General features: G+C 37.0%; 1 protein-coding gene across 10 annotated transcripts; it reads left to right on the top strand.

Moving 5' to 3' along the window:
* Positions 1–5,008: 5,008 nt before the first annotated feature.
* On the top strand, positions 5,009–16,821 carry zgc:162396 (uncharacterized protein LOC555292 homolog). 10 transcript variants are annotated; one of them, XM_049010455.1, is made up of 10 exons: positions 5,009–5,104; positions 5,190–5,288; positions 6,806–6,863; positions 7,133–7,199; positions 7,759–7,937; positions 9,503–9,663; positions 10,490–10,706; positions 12,204–12,304; positions 12,584–12,721; positions 12,846–16,821. In XM_049010455.1, exons 5-10 carry the CDS (start codon positions 7,827–7,829, stop codon positions 12,934–12,936), a joined length of 819 nt encoding a protein of 272 aa, XP_048866412.1. In that variant the 5' UTR covers positions 5,009–5,104; positions 5,190–5,288; positions 6,806–6,863; positions 7,133–7,199; positions 7,759–7,826; the 3' UTR covers positions 12,937–16,821. The 10 variants fall into 10 exon arrangements, with proteins under 10 accessions (XP_048866412.1, XP_048866405.1, XP_048866414.1 ...); XM_049010448.1 differs by having other exon boundaries at positions 6,549–6,863; XM_049010457.1 differs by lacking the exon at positions 7,133–7,199.
* The last annotated feature ends 675 nt before the right edge of the window (positions 16,822–17,496 follow it).

Genomic DNA, 17,496 nt, shown 5'->3' with positions numbered 1-17,496 from the left:
ATTTGCGAACATGGCTCACATATCTTATATATTGAACCATCAATAACCGCAGCAGATCTGTTTCAACACATGACTGAGATGTGATAAACTAAATTTACACTATTAAATCTATGGTTGATCCAGGTGATGTGCCATGGTGTACTATAGTAATTAAAGAATTAATTTTCTTATACCGAAGAGCATCCTTCACTGAAAACACTACAAAAATAGGTAGAGTGTAAACCTATTGACTTGAATTGCAATGTCATAAAGCAATTAAAAATATATAATTAATCGCATTTTCTTTCTCAAGATACCGCAGGCGTCCATTTCCAACGGCTGAGTTTTTCATTAAATTAATTGAATGAATTGACTCTTGTTTTCTATGGAGAAGCTTGTTTTTTGCCCCTGCTACATTTTGAAATTTTGCTACAAATAAACCTTTTATCTATTGTTATCCCTTTTCAATTTGCTGATGAATGCCTTCATTTCAGATACCCTTAGCTGTATACAACACACAAAGACGACTAGGCCTTGGCAATTTCAAGAGGCAGGGTTTAATTTGTGAGCAAAGGAAATCATTATTGTTAGGGGTTCATATATGGACGATTTTCTATTATTTTATTTACTATTTCATGGGCTCTTTAAAAAAGGTCTGATTTTATAAGCCCCGCATGTCCTTATAAAAATGAATGTATTTTCACTCCAGTACTGCCATCTGCTGACAACACTACCAATGTAGGAGTTTTAAAAAAATACTCATAAAGACAAAAATAAATTTTAAGAAGGTGTTTATTAAACCTATTAAGCAAGACATAGTGTGTAACACAAGATGCACTATGAACAGAATATGTATCATATTATTGTAATCTTATATGACAACAATATCCATACAACAGAAAAAAATATGAATATTTAAGGGATTCTTTTTCCACCACGCATTTAAACGGTCATTGTCATTTTAGTTGTATAGTTAACATAAGCTATGTAAAGTACATATAAATCCCAAACAAAACATGAACTGCTTGTGTTTCTTTATGTATTCAAAAGGTATTGAGGTCCTGATTATAGATGTAATGGTTATATTAATTGCCAAGCCACTAAATTATGCATCTTTTATTTCTGATAGTTGGAAAGGTTTCTGGTCACATTGGAGATTTTTCTTCAAATAACATTTTTATTCAAATAGAATAGACAAGACAAAACTGGCCAGCAGCAGGATAGGTAAACAATTAATTTCACCACTCAGGAGTAAAGCTTAATTGTGAATGAATTCAGTTAACTGTAGTCCATAACAATGGCTATAAGATAAGTCATCCAAAATCATTTATTTCTACATTAGTTATAAACAGTTTGCTATTTCTGTGTAGTACAAAGTTGGCAAATTATAGATTTAAGTTTTTTTGTTTAAAGGTAATCTTTAGTTTCTATGTTAACTCCATTCAATGCAGGTTCTATACAGCTAATGAGTTGAGAAAGAGCAATATTTTGGAATACTGTGCCTTTAGAAAGCTTTGAGTCAATTGCTACAACAAGCTGAAAATATCTTTATTCCATATCTGGAATTAATAATTATTATGTACTTATACATTAATGTTAATATTTAGTGTAATTTTTTGCTACAGCGGCAACTGGCTCAATATAAATGGGTAAATGTTTGTTAACAGAATTAAACCAACAGATTTGTTTCTACAATAATATGGACACGTATTTCATAGCCTACAGAAAACACAATGACCTCTCGCCTAATTTGACCTTGGCCTTTTCTATGCTTGTTTTCTGTCATATATCACTTCCTGTACCAATATTTGGAAAATGCTGATAGCATTGATATCAGCAGGTCTGCTGCTTTTCCAAGCCACATGCTCTTATACAATTTGATGCAAAGATCCTGGTGTTCTAAACATTTTATAAATGTGTGCATAGATTTAGGTGGAAATAGTATTACCAGTATTTCTCAAATACTGTCTTCAACAACAACTAAAAAAATGATGTCCAGTCAATATGAACGGACCTGAAATACTTAAAAAACAGAGAATTAAGAGATAAGACATAAAACATTGCTCAGTAGAAACTATTTAACTTTAGTCCAAACCTATTACCTTCAGAAGTCCTATTTCCAAACTAAAATGTACTTGATTACCGTTAACTCATTCTTTTTAATTTAATTTTTAATGTATTACAGTTCTTTCAAGAATGGCACAGCAATCACTGCTACAGAACATGAAATATTCAGCACTTTTCAAAAGCTTTCAGGTTACTAAAGGTCATTTGCAGTTTGCCATTATAAGAAAGGTGCTTGTGGGTATTAATCACTAAAAAGCTGATGTTGAATGGCTTGCATTAATTGAATATGGAAGCTATTTTAATATACACTCACTGAGCACTTTATTTGAGACACTAAACTAATACTGAGAAGGGACTCCCTTTGCTGTCAAAACAGCCTCAGTTCTTCATGACATAGATTCGGCAAGATGTTGGAAACGTTCCTTTGGGATTCTGGTCCATGCAAACATGATTGCATTATGCAATTTCTGTAGATTTGTCAGCTGCACATCCGAACTACGAATCTCCTGTTCTACCACATCCCAGAGGTGTTCTCTTGGATTCAGATCCGGTGACTGGGAAGGCCACAGAAAACACTGAACGCATTGCCACGTTCGTGAAACCAGTTTGAGAAAGAATTTTCTTCGTGACATTCTGCATTATCATGCTCGGAGTATCTATTAGAAGATGGGTAAATTGTAGTCATGAAGAAATGCACATGGCCAATAACAATACTCAAATAAGCTATGGCATTCAAGCGATGGTCGATTGCTATTAACAGGTCCAAAGTGTGCCCAGAAATCATTCTCCACACCATTACACCACCACCATCAGCCTGGAATGTTGACACAAGGCGGGTTTAGTTCCATGGATTTCATGCTGTTGATGCCAAATTCTGACCCCACCATCTGTGTGCCTCATCAGAAATCAAACTTCATCACACCATGCCACATTTTTCCAGTCTTCAACTGTCCAGTTTTGGTGAGCCTGAGCCCAATGCAGCATCAGTTTTTTGTTTTTGGCTGACAGGAGTGGAACCCATTATGATCTTCAGCTGCTGTAGCCCATCCGCCTCAAGGTATGAAGTGTTGTGCGTTCTGAGATGCTTTTCTGCTCATCACAGAGTGGTTATCTTCGTTACCATAGCCTTGCTGTTTGCTCGAACCAGTCTGACTAGTCATCTCTGACCTCTCTTGTCAACAAAGTGCTCCTGTCCACAGAACCACTGCTCATTGGATGTTTTTTTGCATCATTCTGAGTTAACTTCAGAAACTAATGTGTGTGAATTTCACAGGAGATCAGCAGTTACAGAAATACTCAAAGCAACCTGTCTGGAGTACAGATGTTCCTAATAAAGTGCTTAGTGATTATATTATGTAAGGATATTTTTATTTCTTTTAACCACTTGGGATTTAAAGTCTCATTAATATATTAAGATAACAAACAATGTATTTAGTATATCCATCCATCCATTTTCCAACCACTGATCCAGTTAACGGTCACAGACATACACTATATGGACACAAGTATTGTCACACACCTCTCAATCTTCATTCAGACCCATTGTCGCAGGTGTATACAATCAAGCACCTAGCCATGCAATCAGGTTTACAAACATCTGTAAAATAATGGGTTGTTCTGAATAGCCCAGTGAATTTCGATTAGGGTACTGTCATAGGATACCACCTTTGTGATAAGTCAGTTTGTGAAATTTCTTCCCTGCTTGATATTCCATGGTCAACTGTAAGTGGTATTCTTGAAAAGTGGAAGCATTTGGATTGGTGTAAAGCACATCGTCAGTGGAAAGGTGCTCTGTGTAGTGAAAAATCTCACATCTCTGTATGCAGTCTGAAGGACAAGTTTGAGTTTGGCAGATACCAGGAAAATGTAACCTGCCTGACAGCACCGTGCCAAGTGTAAAGTTGGGAGGGATAATGGTATGAGTTTTCTTTTCGGGGTTGGGCTAGGGCACCAAAGTTCCAGTGAAGAGAACTCTTAATGCTTCAGCATACCAAGATATTTTGGACAATTCTAGGCCTCCAATTTTGTGGTAACAGTTTGGGACCCTTTTCTGTTCCAACATGATTGTACCCCAGTGTACAGAGCAAGGTCCATGAAGACGTGGTTGGGCAAGTTTGGTGTAGAAGAACTTGACTGGCCCACATAGAGCCCTGACCTCAACCCCATCAAATACATTTGGGATGAACTACAATGGAGATTGTGAGCTAGGCCTTCATGTCCAACATTAGTGCCTGAGCTCACAATACTCATCTGGATGAATGGGCAAAAATTCCCACACACTCTCTTTCAGAATGGGATGTCATAAAAATTCCTGGAGGGGTAATGGCTAGGTGTCCCAATATGTTCTCCATTCAGCGTATGTACAACTCTCCCTTGGAAAACCCTTCCAAAACAGTAATGGCAGGCATCTCTGATTTGAAGATTTGGATGCCTTTGAACCTCCTCTAATTGTCGGTAACGCAACACACCCGGTAATTCCTGCCTGTGAGGGCGTGACAGGTAACACCGTACGCCCGGTGTCCTCCGTGGGCGTGACACCATGGCTATTCTTCTTTTTTCCACTTTTAAATCTGACTTAAAGACTTTCCTATTTAATGCACATTTCTCCCTGTGTCTGCTGAGATGTTTTTTCCTCTTTGCAAATGAACCATGGAATTGTGAAATGTTCCATACATAAATCATATAAATTTAACTTCTTATTATTTTATTATTCTTAACTATGAAAATTAGCTGAAACCAGTATGATACACAGGGAAACTGCAACAACATCTGAAATGTTTAAATGTTTTTGGCATGTTCTGTTATACTGATTAAATTCACACTTTGTAGAATGATATAAGGTAGTCACGTAAACATTTACACTTTTCCCTATATGACAGCTGTGTAAGTAATTTGCAGTTTTAGTCACTTGTGCAGTAATACGTTTGCGTAAAACTATGCAGGTTAACACTATCCAAGCTACTGCACCAGAGGCTTGACATTTGAACCAGTGCTGCTGAGCGTTGCTACACCGCGATGTTTTGTTGATCCGGATTATGTCATGTATGAACAAAATTAAGTATGAAACTTTTGTGGCGTATATTCTGATATCTCCTGTGCCATAATTGACTGTTAATCACTGAACTCGCCTCCCCTTCATTTAGCGACTGCTTGGTATGAACCGAGCCGGAGATACTGAAGTGAAACGAATTACACAGACGGAACAGACCTAATCGTTACATGGACAGTAGCTGTCAGTAGCTGTAAGTAATGTAATACTTTCATGTCGTATTTTTGTATAAATCTTATTGTATCACACACGCGTAATACAACCTAGAAAATGTTATATATGTAGAATTTAATAAGTCGTGCTATCTCTCCTTCCGGGTATTTACATTAACATTCTGTATTCTGATTGGGGGCAGAGTATTACCATCAAATCTCATAATCGCCCGTTTGACGATGGAATTTCTTCGCAAGGTTACACTTTTAAAACTCGTAATGAAATTATACTTTTATCCATACCCACATTTCAACCAAATCATTCGGAACTTAAAGTGACTCTGACGCTTTTACATACAATCCCGCTCGACGTTATTGAATACCCACAAATTAAGCAAATGAAAAAGTCTGTAGAAATTAAAAATGAGAAATTAATTTGGAAAAAGATCGTGTTTTACATTTAAATGAATTTCGATTAGACCGGTAGATGTTGCTAGTTTGAATCCATGTTAGCATTCTGTAACCATCCTTATAAAGGCCTGACATAGTTAACAAAGTAGGAAAGTAAGTGTTTTAATTTACGAACTGACAGTTGTGCTTAAACTTTTCGAAAAAGATCTAAATATTTAAAACATAAAAAATAAACATTTTTATTTTTCTTCGTAGTTCTCAAAGTGGCGCCTACAGAAAATTTCGCCACTCAGTGTCTCTTCTATATCCCCGCTTAGAAAATTAAATAATAATTTATCATTATTATTTAACTATTATTTTGATGCGGGGTGGCAACGTTTTTACTATTAATTCCGCACTGAAACTCAATTTACTTTATAATGACATGTCATACAGATCAGTTTTGAAACTAATCATATTTTTGCGAAACATACCGAATAGGATGTACTGTCTTTTCATGAATTTCACCCTTTGAATGTGTTCAGCACTCTTTGTTCATGAAATACATTACTGTGCTGCACATTAACTGGTTATGATTCAGTGACATGTCAGAGTAGCCTTCATTCAATTATAGGTTGATGAGTAGCTAAGAAGTGAAACTTTGAAGCATGACAGGCTACTGTATAATAATGCAGTGAAAACTGGTGAGTGGGTTGTATGTCATATCAGTTATTGAAATTTTACAGTTTCATGGAGATTGTCAATGTATTTGCTTGTACATTCACATACAGTTGAAGTTTACATACACTTAGGTTGAAGTCATTTTTATGTTGGCAAACTATAATTTTGGCTAGTTGATTACGACATCAAATGTGTGTGTGTTAAGTAATTTTTCCAACATTTCTTTACAGATTATTTCACTATTAATTCACTATATCACAATTCCAGTGAGTTAGAAGCTTACATACACTTTGCCAGTATTTTATGTTGCCTTTAAATAGTTTAACTTGAGTCAAACACATAGATTACAGCCATATTTTATGTGGTAGCATACCATAAGCTTCTTGTTGGAATTTGGAGGAAAAAGTGAGAGGCTCACAAGCCAAAGAACACCATCCCAACGTGAAGCACGGAGGTGACAGTTATGTTGTGAGGTACTTTGCTGCAGGTGGAACTGGAAGGAAAATTATTCGATATACTGAAGCAACGAGACATCAGCTGGGAAGGTAAGGTTCCAAATGGACAATGACCCCAAGCATACTTCAGAAATTGTAGTAAAATAGCTTAAGGACAACAAATTCGAGGTACTGGAGTAGCCATTACAAAGCCTCAACTTCAGTCCCATGCATATCATTCTACAGTAACTGCAGTGTAAACAGGGAGCTGGATGGTGGAAAACTTGTACATTTTGGTAAAAACTCTGAGCCATCAAAAAAGACTCATTCACAGCAGATCATTTCTTATACTGAACTAAACTTTTTTTGTTTGGTTTAAGGGCATCACAATCTGTGATATTTACATCTCATGGCCGTGTGATAGCAGCAAAAGGCAAAGTCACAGGGGTATGACATGAGAATTGACATCTACGCAATCCAATAGAAAGTTCGTAGGCAGAACTGAAAAAGTGTCTGCGAGCACGGAAGTCTATAAACCTGACTTAAATTACGCAAGTTCTGTCACGAGCAATGAGCCACAATTCCAGCAACTTAGTTTAAGAAGCCTGCGGAAAGCTATAAGAAAGGTTTGACCGAAGTTAAACAATTTAAGAGCAATGCTACCAAATACTGACAAAGCTTATCTAAATTTCTAACCCACTGGAATTATAGTGAATTAATAATGAAATTATTTGTCTGTAAACAATTGGTGGAAAAATTACTTGTATAATGCACAGAGTAGGTGTCCTGACTTTTTTTTTTGCTAAGATTTTAGTTTGCTGACTTTTATTTTGCTCATTAAAAATGTTTACTTCAGCCTAAGTATATGTAAACTTCCAACTTAAACTTGATCTCCTCGTGCCCTTGAAATCCATGCTACTAAGTCTGAAATTTAACCAGGCCACCCAATTGAATACTAGCAAAGAGTTAACTGTCTAATCCACCTCCTTCATGTAATGATTGACAGATCATTTGGAGGTAAATTCTGGCTGTTTGCTGAGTCACCTAGCTGTACTGTAGTGTGGGAATTGTGACATGGCCTTCAGGCTGTTTGAAGAGAAGCATCACGCCTCCATCTACCAGCGCTACCGCTTTGTCCCTCCGAACACAGTCAAAGAGCTAATTCTTCAGTATTTGGATGAAAAAGTAAGTTGTCCTTCAATAATTCCGTAGAAGCAACTGTGTTTTTTTAAGATGTAATGTTTAAGTTTTGACTTTGAACCACATTTTATGAGTAGAAGATTTATGTCATGCATTAAATAAAGTTTTATCGTAGCAACATGTAGTAGTGTGGTCACCTAAACAGATTTGTAGGATGATGTAGATTGTTTTAAAAACAGTAACTCTAGCTGTAGTTAATAATTAACTGAAGTGACACAATAGTTCAATGTTTTATCAGATATAATAATGGCCATGTTTCTAATTATATAATAATAATATACATGAAACAACAATGAAGTTTCACAGTCTGCAGTCTTTAGTTTCTGGCTTTCCTGGAAATACCTCCTATTCCAGTATGGTAATCACATAAATTTAGTTTAATAAGGATCAAACGCAAAAATTCACACATCAGTTAATCAAATGAACAATAACAGACAAGGACTGAAGAAACTGATAAAATATGAGGAAGGATGTATTTTTTGAGAAAACTAAATCACAATTACAAAAGTGAGTCAAATCTAGTTGAATACCAGTTAGCTGCTATAAAATTTCATTTGCACTCAGCACTTTAATATGTGACTCGCCAAAGCAATGTGAGGCATCTGAGTTCCAAACACGTAAGTGCATGTGCCAGAATGGCAGGTGCTTTGGTCACAAAATCTGCAGTAATTTCTCTAAGCGGAACAGTCCCAAAAATCACAACATTAAATTCAAGCGGAAAGTGCATCAGTAATGAGGAACAATCGATTGAAAGTCAAAGCTTACTAAGAGGGATAGATGGATGCTTAGTAAGGTAGCTGTTCAATACATATAGACTTAAGAAAATTACTACGGAATTGAATCAGCACCTCTGTGAGCTTCACAAAGCTGTAATTTATGGTAGAGCTGCCTTTTGGAAACCATGTGTATCCAAGGCCAAATGCATAAGGACATTTACCTTGCTGTGAGAAGCACCAAAGCTGGACTCCTGGGCAACTAAAAAAGTAATATGTTCCATTTTTACTATACCCAGATAGATATACATTTTGAATATGCCAAAAGAAATCTTCAATCCTCAGCAAACACAGTTGGGGATCCATAATGGTCTGGTCTCTCATAGTTTGACTGTTAGTTTGACTGTTCTGCATGGATGTATAATCACCAAGTGAGAGGTTGATTTACTGTACGAGGTGCAACAATGTCCCCATATTTTAACATGATAATGCCCCCATACACACTGCTAAACAAATTCTAGAGTGGTTTTATGAAACTCATGATGACATCATAGCTTCCCCAAACACTAAATCTTAATGGGAAGTTGTGGAATGCAAAGTAGATTTTTTTTTCATCCCTCAAAGGACTGGTGGCTTCTGGGAGAATGGTCCGGTATCTCACTACACACAGTTCAGGATTTAAGCTCTACTGAAGGCAAAGGATGGTCTGTCTTAGGTCCTTGATATTAATATATTGTTAAGCATATCACTTACTTTGTCTACCCCCTGGATGCCCATGAAATAAATACAGTACTAAGGCCTTCTTTCTGCTTCAACTCTCCGATACCCCTCAACAAGAAAGGACAGCCCCATGTTTTGGCTGTGGACTTGGGCTGCGGGACAGGGCAGAATTCCCGGCGACTGGCTCCTCACTTCCAGGAGGTGGTGGGGATTGATGTCAGTGAGAGCCAGATAGAAGAGGCCAGAGCAGTGCCAGGTTTTTCAAATGTCATTTACAGGTCAGTGTGGCCACTGTGTTTGTATTGGATTACTTGGGCTGTTACAGTCAGGCCTAAATTGTCTCAGTTTTCATTTGCATACAATGTTACTATTGCCTTTTTCTCCATTGTTACAGACCAGTAGTTAAAGAGTGACATAGAAGGCACAATGTTATAGGTACAAAAGATGTACATTATACCCATTATTTACCCTTTCTTTTAGTACAATATATGTACTACAATACATGAAAATATAAATTTTTGTAGGGGATGATACAGTGCAGAAGGGGTTCATTACTGAGGATATATACACATATTTTTACAAGTATTTTTTACTACCAAGTTAATGTATAGTATGTTTACCATTTGAGTATCTTTATTAGCAAGAAAATATCATATCTTTGATTCATCAAAGTAATCTCTAGCAGTTATAACTGCAGAGAAAATTTGAGACATTCTTTCTACAAGGGACATTAAATGCTGCTCTGTTCCATGAGATGAAACGGTTAACTAGTGCATGTAAAGTTAAAGGACAGCCTAGAATTTGACTATGCCATCACCACACTAAATACTCTTTTCATGTTATAAAGCAAACTTGTTTTATTTGACATTTATAGTTGTTCACTCTATTTTCCAATGCTTAACAAAATCAAGATATTTGCAGTTTATGAAAAAAAAATGGAAAAGTGGTAAAAACCTGTGGTGTGCGAATACTTTTGAGTGGTAGTGTATCTAACAACCATTTAAATGAGCCATTTAAGGTTTTGTCACTAATTAAGTGGCACTAGTAGTTAACATTTGGAAGTTGGAAATACTGCATGTACCTCACACACATTTTGATTTGCAGGGTTGGAACTGCAGAGGATTTACCATTTCCAGATAACTCAGTGGATCTGCTGACTGCAGCTTCAGCCGCCCACTGGTTTAACCAGGAGGGGTTTTTGAAGGAGGCCTGTCGGACACTGAAGCCCAAAGGCTGTATAGCTCTATTTGGCTACACTGACCAAGACCTGGAGCTGCATTACGGTTCATGTGGGGACAGACTGATCTGCATTTATGAGCAAGTAAGAATCTGTCCAGCATCTCTGGAACATTTATTTACTTTTTTTATCAGATAACTGTAGCTGATGAGATATACAGTATGTACCGCGAGTCATCAGTCCAGGTCTTGCTGGCCTGCAGCTTTCACAGTCTTTTAAAGTAGGCAAAGTGTGTTAAATTTATAAGTAATTAGTTCAATCAATGGCTTATGTCAGTAGTTAAACCTGTGTCATTGAGCTATGAAAGGGTAATGATCAGTTTATTGGATTTATCAGGCTATATGAAAAGAAACTGGCGTCAATCACAGCCCATTGCAGATATTGGACAGTAACATGAATTAAATTTTCAGTTTATTAGGTACATCTCCTTGTTATCGCAGACAATCTGTTCCTCCAAACAGTAAATAATGTGGCCACAACTATATAAAGTATACTAGCTAGCTTTGTTGGTCTGTTGCTGCTCAATGGGCAAGACAGATGACCTTTGCTTTTTTGAAAGTGGTATGGCTCTCAGTGCTATACATGGTGGTTATATAATTTTACTCCTGAGAATTTTGCAGGTTATGAAAACTTATATTGTAGAGACTTGGATGAACTCCTGCAAAGAGAGCCTTTATTTGTTCATGACTTTAATGCCACCCAATTGCCACCCTAAGAAACATTTAGTACAGATATTTATACAGTAAGAATCACATCAGCATATTTTTATAATTGCTGGGAACAGTTATCTCAAACCAACTAAAAGGGTTTCATACCTAAAGACCTGGTATTGCCATGGCCTTACCTAAATTGTCCTTGACAAAATCTTTTCATTTTCTTGTAAATCTCCCTCCTCATCCTGGAGTTCCATACATATAGCCACAAGATTCTTTACATATTGTGCACTTATCTGAAGTTCAGTTTTACTATGTAAACTATGGTTACTGGCTGTGGATGAAAACCCCTTACTGATTAAGGTCAATGGAGAATGGCCAGGCTTGTTAAAAGTAGCAAAAATACAGTAATTACTCATTACAACACTTGCTTCCTAGAAGGCATCTCTGAAGGCATAGTCCACCAAACCTTGAAACTGATGGGCTACAGTAGCAGAAAACCACATTGGGTTCTACTCCTGTCAGCTAAGAACATGATGATGTGACTTTATTGGGCCAAAATGACCAAAATCTTAATGATCAAAGAGTGGGGAAAAAGCAGTTGAAGAAAGTTATACTTTCCTGTTTGGAGGTTTATGACTTTTCAAAATGTTCGCACAACTTTTTCCATCGATGCCCTTATTTATGACGTTGATTAAACCACTTGCTGTGTAAAGGAATTTTAAAATGTTACTTAAGTTGTTTGTTATATTAGACTCATTATTATAACCTACGGTAAGATGACATTTTCGGAGCCATTTATACATAAATACTGATAATTCCAAACGGTCCAAAAACGTTTTGTCACACCTACATGTTACTGTATGCATGGGTGGCTAATGCAGGTAGTGTTTTTTGTTGACATTATGCATTAATTTCTCCTTTCTAGACTATTAAGTCCCTGTCGCCCTATGTCAGCAAACGAGTGGCTCTTGCTAATAGCAAGCTTCTGGACCTGTTTGATGCCATTCCTTTCCCAGACAAAAAAAGGTGACATTGGGATGTTTGTGAATCTTCCATCCGATCTGTAACCATGCTCAAACCGGAAATCTTTACATATGAACACTGGGTATATATTTGGGGTTGATGCTGAAAAGTGTAATGGCCGTGACTCATTTGAGCCTCTCCGGCCTGTAGACATGTAATGGAAAAGTGAATAGTGCTTTAAATGTTCAGATACAATGAAATGTAAACTTCAGGAATAAGCTGCAAACTATAAATATTGATGAAGATATAATGCTGTCTGTTTGTTTGTTTTGTTTTTGTCAGAATTGACTGTATCCCAGTGGAAGAAGACATCTCAGTGAGCAATGTTTTGGGGTTCTTGGAGACCTTCTCGTACTACCAGGCTTATAAGAAAGCAGAGCCAGAAGCAGCCAGTGCCCTGCTCAGGGACACACAGGCCAAGTACTGTCTACATTTGTATCATATATACAGAACAATGTCCTATTTTTTATGCTTGTCCATGTAACATGTAGAGTTTATCCATAACTTGCTACCTTTGTAACAGTTTTATTTTATTTTATTTCAGGTTGCTTGAGGCAATGGGTGTCTCATCCCCTGAGACCAAGATGAAAATACGATTGGTTTATTTCTGTGTGTTGGCCTGTAAAACTCAGTAGTCAGTGTGTGGGTTTCAGGCGGATAATGTGCTTGGTGCAACAGTAAAATCCCTTTATAGTGAACTCGCTTATAATGGAATACCGTCTATAACGGACAAGGTCCACTGGTCCCCAGGACCGCTTTTAGCTGTAGTTTTGTTCGCTATAACGGACATGCAGCTCCGCCTACAAGGTGATATCCAGCGCGGATATGTAGTCGGGATTATTAATAGTCAAACATCTGGTCAGGTAAAGATGGATTACTACATGTACAGTATAATAATCTATACCACAAGTGTGTCTGCCGGGGTGTGGCATGAGTAAATGGTGTCCTATAGTTATGTTCTGGGCATACAGCAACTCTGGATATAATGGACTTTGGATATAATGGACTGTTTTGCCAGGTTCCTTGAAGTTCGTTATAATGGGATTTTACTGTATTAACATAGCAGATATATTGAGCTACTTGAAAAAGGAATTTATAGAATGTCATTTTATATTTATATTTTTTCACTCTATCAGTTAGGCATACAGATAAAGCTAAATGATGATTTATATATTTGATTTAAAATTTATTTGCGATATAATCAGCTTTCATAGCATTTCATAGATTTTATTATTATTTTTGTCAAGAAGTGAAATAGCATTAATATAACACAGAAAGGAACAACACATTTGTCATATCGAATCATAAAATACAAAATCATCTAAAATGACAAGCATTCCAGGTCACGTGCTACCTAAGAATTAATAACCAGGGTAGGACTGGAAAATTAGAGGTTTTAGAACCACTGGATGGTAGTGATTATAACATGGTTAAAAGCACATTGTTGCAAGTGCAAGAGGACTTCATACCTGTTTCCGGCAAAACTAAATCTAGGAAACTGCAGCCAAGGTGGTTTACTACAGAAATTAAGAATAAAGTCAGGAGGAAAGGGGCTCTCTTCCACAAATGGAAAATAACTAATAAAGCAGGAGTATCTGAGTCTACAGGTCGAGTTAAAAAATAACATTAGATACTCCAAGAGGAATATAGAAAGAAAGATTTCATTGGAGGTTAAGGATGACAGTAAAAGTTTCTTCCAATATTTTAACTCTAAAAGAGCTCTAAAAGCTGAAATTACTAAATTTGCAGGATAGTAAGGGCATTATAATTGAAATTAAATTGATATAGTAAACGAGTTTAATGATTATTTTACACGGGTGTTCACAGTAGAGAACACGAGTAACCTACCACCATTGTAACCCACCACCGAGTAACCTACCACCATTCATGACCAACGTCATCTATGACCAATATATGTATAACTGAGGCTGATGTGGTACAAAGCCTAGCTAAGCTCAAAATAAATAAATCACAGGGGCCTGATAGCATCTTACTATAGTTTTAAAAGAAATGAGGAATATTATTAGCCAACCTTTACTATTGCAGAAATCCTTATCTGATGGTGGGGTACCTTCTGATTGGAAGCATGCTAATATAACACCCATATTCAAAAAAGGGGATAGAAGTAATCCAGCAAACTATAGGCCAATCAGTTTAACTAGCATTACTGGAAAAATAATGGAAGCTATAATCTAAGTGAAATGGTAGATTACCTGGATTCAAATAACATTCTGAGGGATAGCCAACATGGAGGAGAGGCAGATCCTGTTTAATGAATTTTCTTGAGTTCTTTGAGGAAGCTACAAGAGAAATTGATCACAAAAAGGCCTACGATGTGATCTACTTAGATTTCCAGAAGGCCTTTGATGTTGTCCCCCACAAAGGGCTCTTGTTTAAACTCAAGGCTGCAGGTACTTTAGGAACTGTAGCAGCTTGGATGGAAAACTGGTTAACAGACAGGAAGCAGCGAGTAGTCATTAGAGGCACAATGTCACAGTGGGCCTGCGTTCATAGTGGGGTACCGCAGGGTTCAATTTTAGGACCACTATTGTTCCTAATATACATTAATGACATTTACACCAATACATACAGTAAACTGGTTAAATTTGCAGACAACACCAAGGTGGGTGGTGTAGCAGATACTGATCTAGCAGCAGAGAGGCTACAATGGGATCTGGATTTAATTAGCGACTGGGCTGATACCTGGCAGATGAAATTTAACATAGATAAATGTAAGGTAATCCATGCAGGGAGCAGAAATATAAAGTACATATATGGGTTCCATGGAAATAAAGGTAGCTGATTATGAGAAAGACCTTGATGTGTATGTTGATGCTTCCATGTCCCACTCTCACCAGTGTGGGGAAGCAATAAAAAAGGCCAATAGGATATTGGGTTACATCTCTATGTGTGTGGAGTTTAAGTCAAGAGAGGTGATGCTACGATTATATAATTCCTTTGGTAAGACCCCACCTACAATATTGTGTGCAGGTTTGGTCACCATACCTTAAAAAGGACATTGCTGCCTTGGAAAAGGTTTAATGTAGGGCTACAAGAATGACTCCTGGTGTTAGAAGAATGTATTATGAGGAGAGGTTAGCTGAGCTGAATCCGTTTAGCCTCGAGCAAAGGAGACTAAGAGGGGACATGATCCAGGTGCATAAGATTCTAACAAGTCCGGATGCTGTTCAGCCAAATGTCTATTTTAATATTAGTTTAAATACTAGAACTTGTGGCCATAAGTGGAAATTAGAGGGAGAACATTTTAAAATGAATTTGAGGAAGCACTTCTTTACACAGCGTGTAATTAGAGTATGGAATAGTCTTCCTGCTAGTGTAGCGCAAGCTAAAACCCTGGGTTCCTTTAAATCAGAGCTAGATAAGATTTTAACAACTCTGAGCTATTAGTTAAGTTCTCCCCAAACAAGCTTGATGGGTCAAATGGCCTCCTCTCGTTTGTAAATTTCTTATGTTCTTATGTAGGAATGTAACCATGTAACCAAAAAAAAAAACTGCACTACTCAATGGAGTTCTCGGAGATAGTATTCATAGCTTGGGTCCTTATTGAACTAGCATCGGAAATTCATTGCAGAGTCTCAAAGCACTTATGTAAGTCGCTCTGGCTAAGGGCGTCTGCCAAATCCTGTAAATGTAAATGTAAATGTAACCATTGCAAACAGATATTTTCCTAGTTTTGGAACCAGTCTGAAATGAGTTTTCCCCTTAATTTTTAATGTGAAGATATCTTATCAAAGTACCTTTATAGCCCACTATATATAAACAGTGACACCAATCTTTTTAACCTTACCTATCACAATTATTAACTGAAGTCCTTCTTACAATTTCACCTTTTTCCATCTGTAGTACTTCATGGCTAGCTCTTAAGTAAACCATGTTGGAGAACATGTGCTTCTGGTGAATTTCTGGTGGGGGCAATACATAGCTTAGCATGTCAGAAATATTTGCCAATGTTTGGAACTTCATGGGTGGGAATGTCATTAGAGATTTATGAAAAGGGAGTTAGCAGGGTGGATGTGTTTCTAGAGATATGTCCACGTTGAGTATAACAGTCCCGAGAGATAATCCTGGTCTGATCAAATACTCTCTCTCTCCCCAGTGCTGGTGTACTTTATTGATAAACCAAAAATGTTCCAAAATTGCCTATGACTGACTGTAACCAGCATTAAGCCCTAAGTCAACAGTTCTAACCATACAGTAGATATAAGAAGTGTACAAGCCCCTGTGAAAATGCCAGGTTTTTGTGTTGTAAAAAAATGACACCATGTTAAATCATTTCAGAACTTTTCCTGCCTTTAATATGACCTATAACCTGTGCAATTTAGTTAAAACAAACAAATCTGTTATAGGAAAAAATATTTAAAATGTACAATAAGTTAGTTGCATAAGTGCACACCCTTTAATATTTTGTTGAAGCACCTTTTGATTTAATTACACCATTCAGTTATTTTTCCATCAGTTAAAGTGACTGATTAACCTCAAATAAAGTTCAGCTGTCCTGATAGCATTTTCTTGACCTTTATTCAGTTGTATCCTACAGCAAAAGCCATGGTTCACAGAGAGCTTACAAAACATCAATGGGATCTCATTGTTGAAAGGTATATTATTAAAAGGTATTTAAAAAGACAATTGGGGGTTCACACCTCTACCTTTCTACCTCTGACGTTTTACTCACCCCAGTCAGTTCATGGTTGGGCACTTATCTGATGGTCACCACATAGGATGATTACCAAGCTTACCCAATCCCACAGCACCATACACTGCAATATTTTCAACATACCAAAATGCACCTCCTACAGAGCTACAGTTGCATCCAATGCACCGCTGCCTGAACAACGAGAGGAATTCACCCAGCATGGCAGATCAATTCCACAATGCAATGTGGACACCCAAGATCTATTGGTATTTCTTCTGTGAAACTGCTTTTTTCAATTTTATAAAAATATGAAAAGGGGAATAATAGAAAAAAAAAACACTCAGTTTGACCACTTGACCAATGCAGGGTCACGGTGAGCCTGGAGCCTATCCTACCAGGAGTCTCTTAACTGAAGTAAATTTACATATATTTTTGTTACTCATAGCAGAAATTAAACTGATTTTCCACAATATTTAAAAGATAAATTGACTAACTGAAGAAGGGGTATGTAGGAAATGAGGATTGGGCTGGTGTATCTACT

The sequence above is a fragment of the Brienomyrus brachyistius genome, chromosome 1, assembly GCF_023856365.1.
Source record: "Brienomyrus brachyistius isolate T26 chromosome 1, BBRACH_0.4, whole genome shotgun sequence".
NCBI classification, from domain to species: Eukaryota; Metazoa; Chordata; class Actinopteri; order Osteoglossiformes; family Mormyridae; genus Brienomyrus; species Brienomyrus brachyistius.
The sequence above is the reverse complement of the archived record's forward strand: the minus strand, read 5'-3'. Positions and strand labels throughout refer to the sequence as shown.

Coding starts and splice junctions, on each gene's coding strand:
- zgc:162396 (XM_049010467.1), top strand. CDS start 7,827: ATGGCCTTCAGGCTGTTTGAAGAGAAGCATCACGCCTCCATCTACCAG. Junction 9,664..10,489: donor TTTTCAAATGTCATTTACAG/GTCAGTGTGGCC, acceptor TTTGATTTGCAG/GGTTGGAACTGCAGAGGATT. Junction 12,305..12,583: donor CCTTTCCCAGACAAAAAAAG/GTGACATTGGGA, acceptor TGTTTTTGTCAG/AATTGACTGTATCCCAGTGG.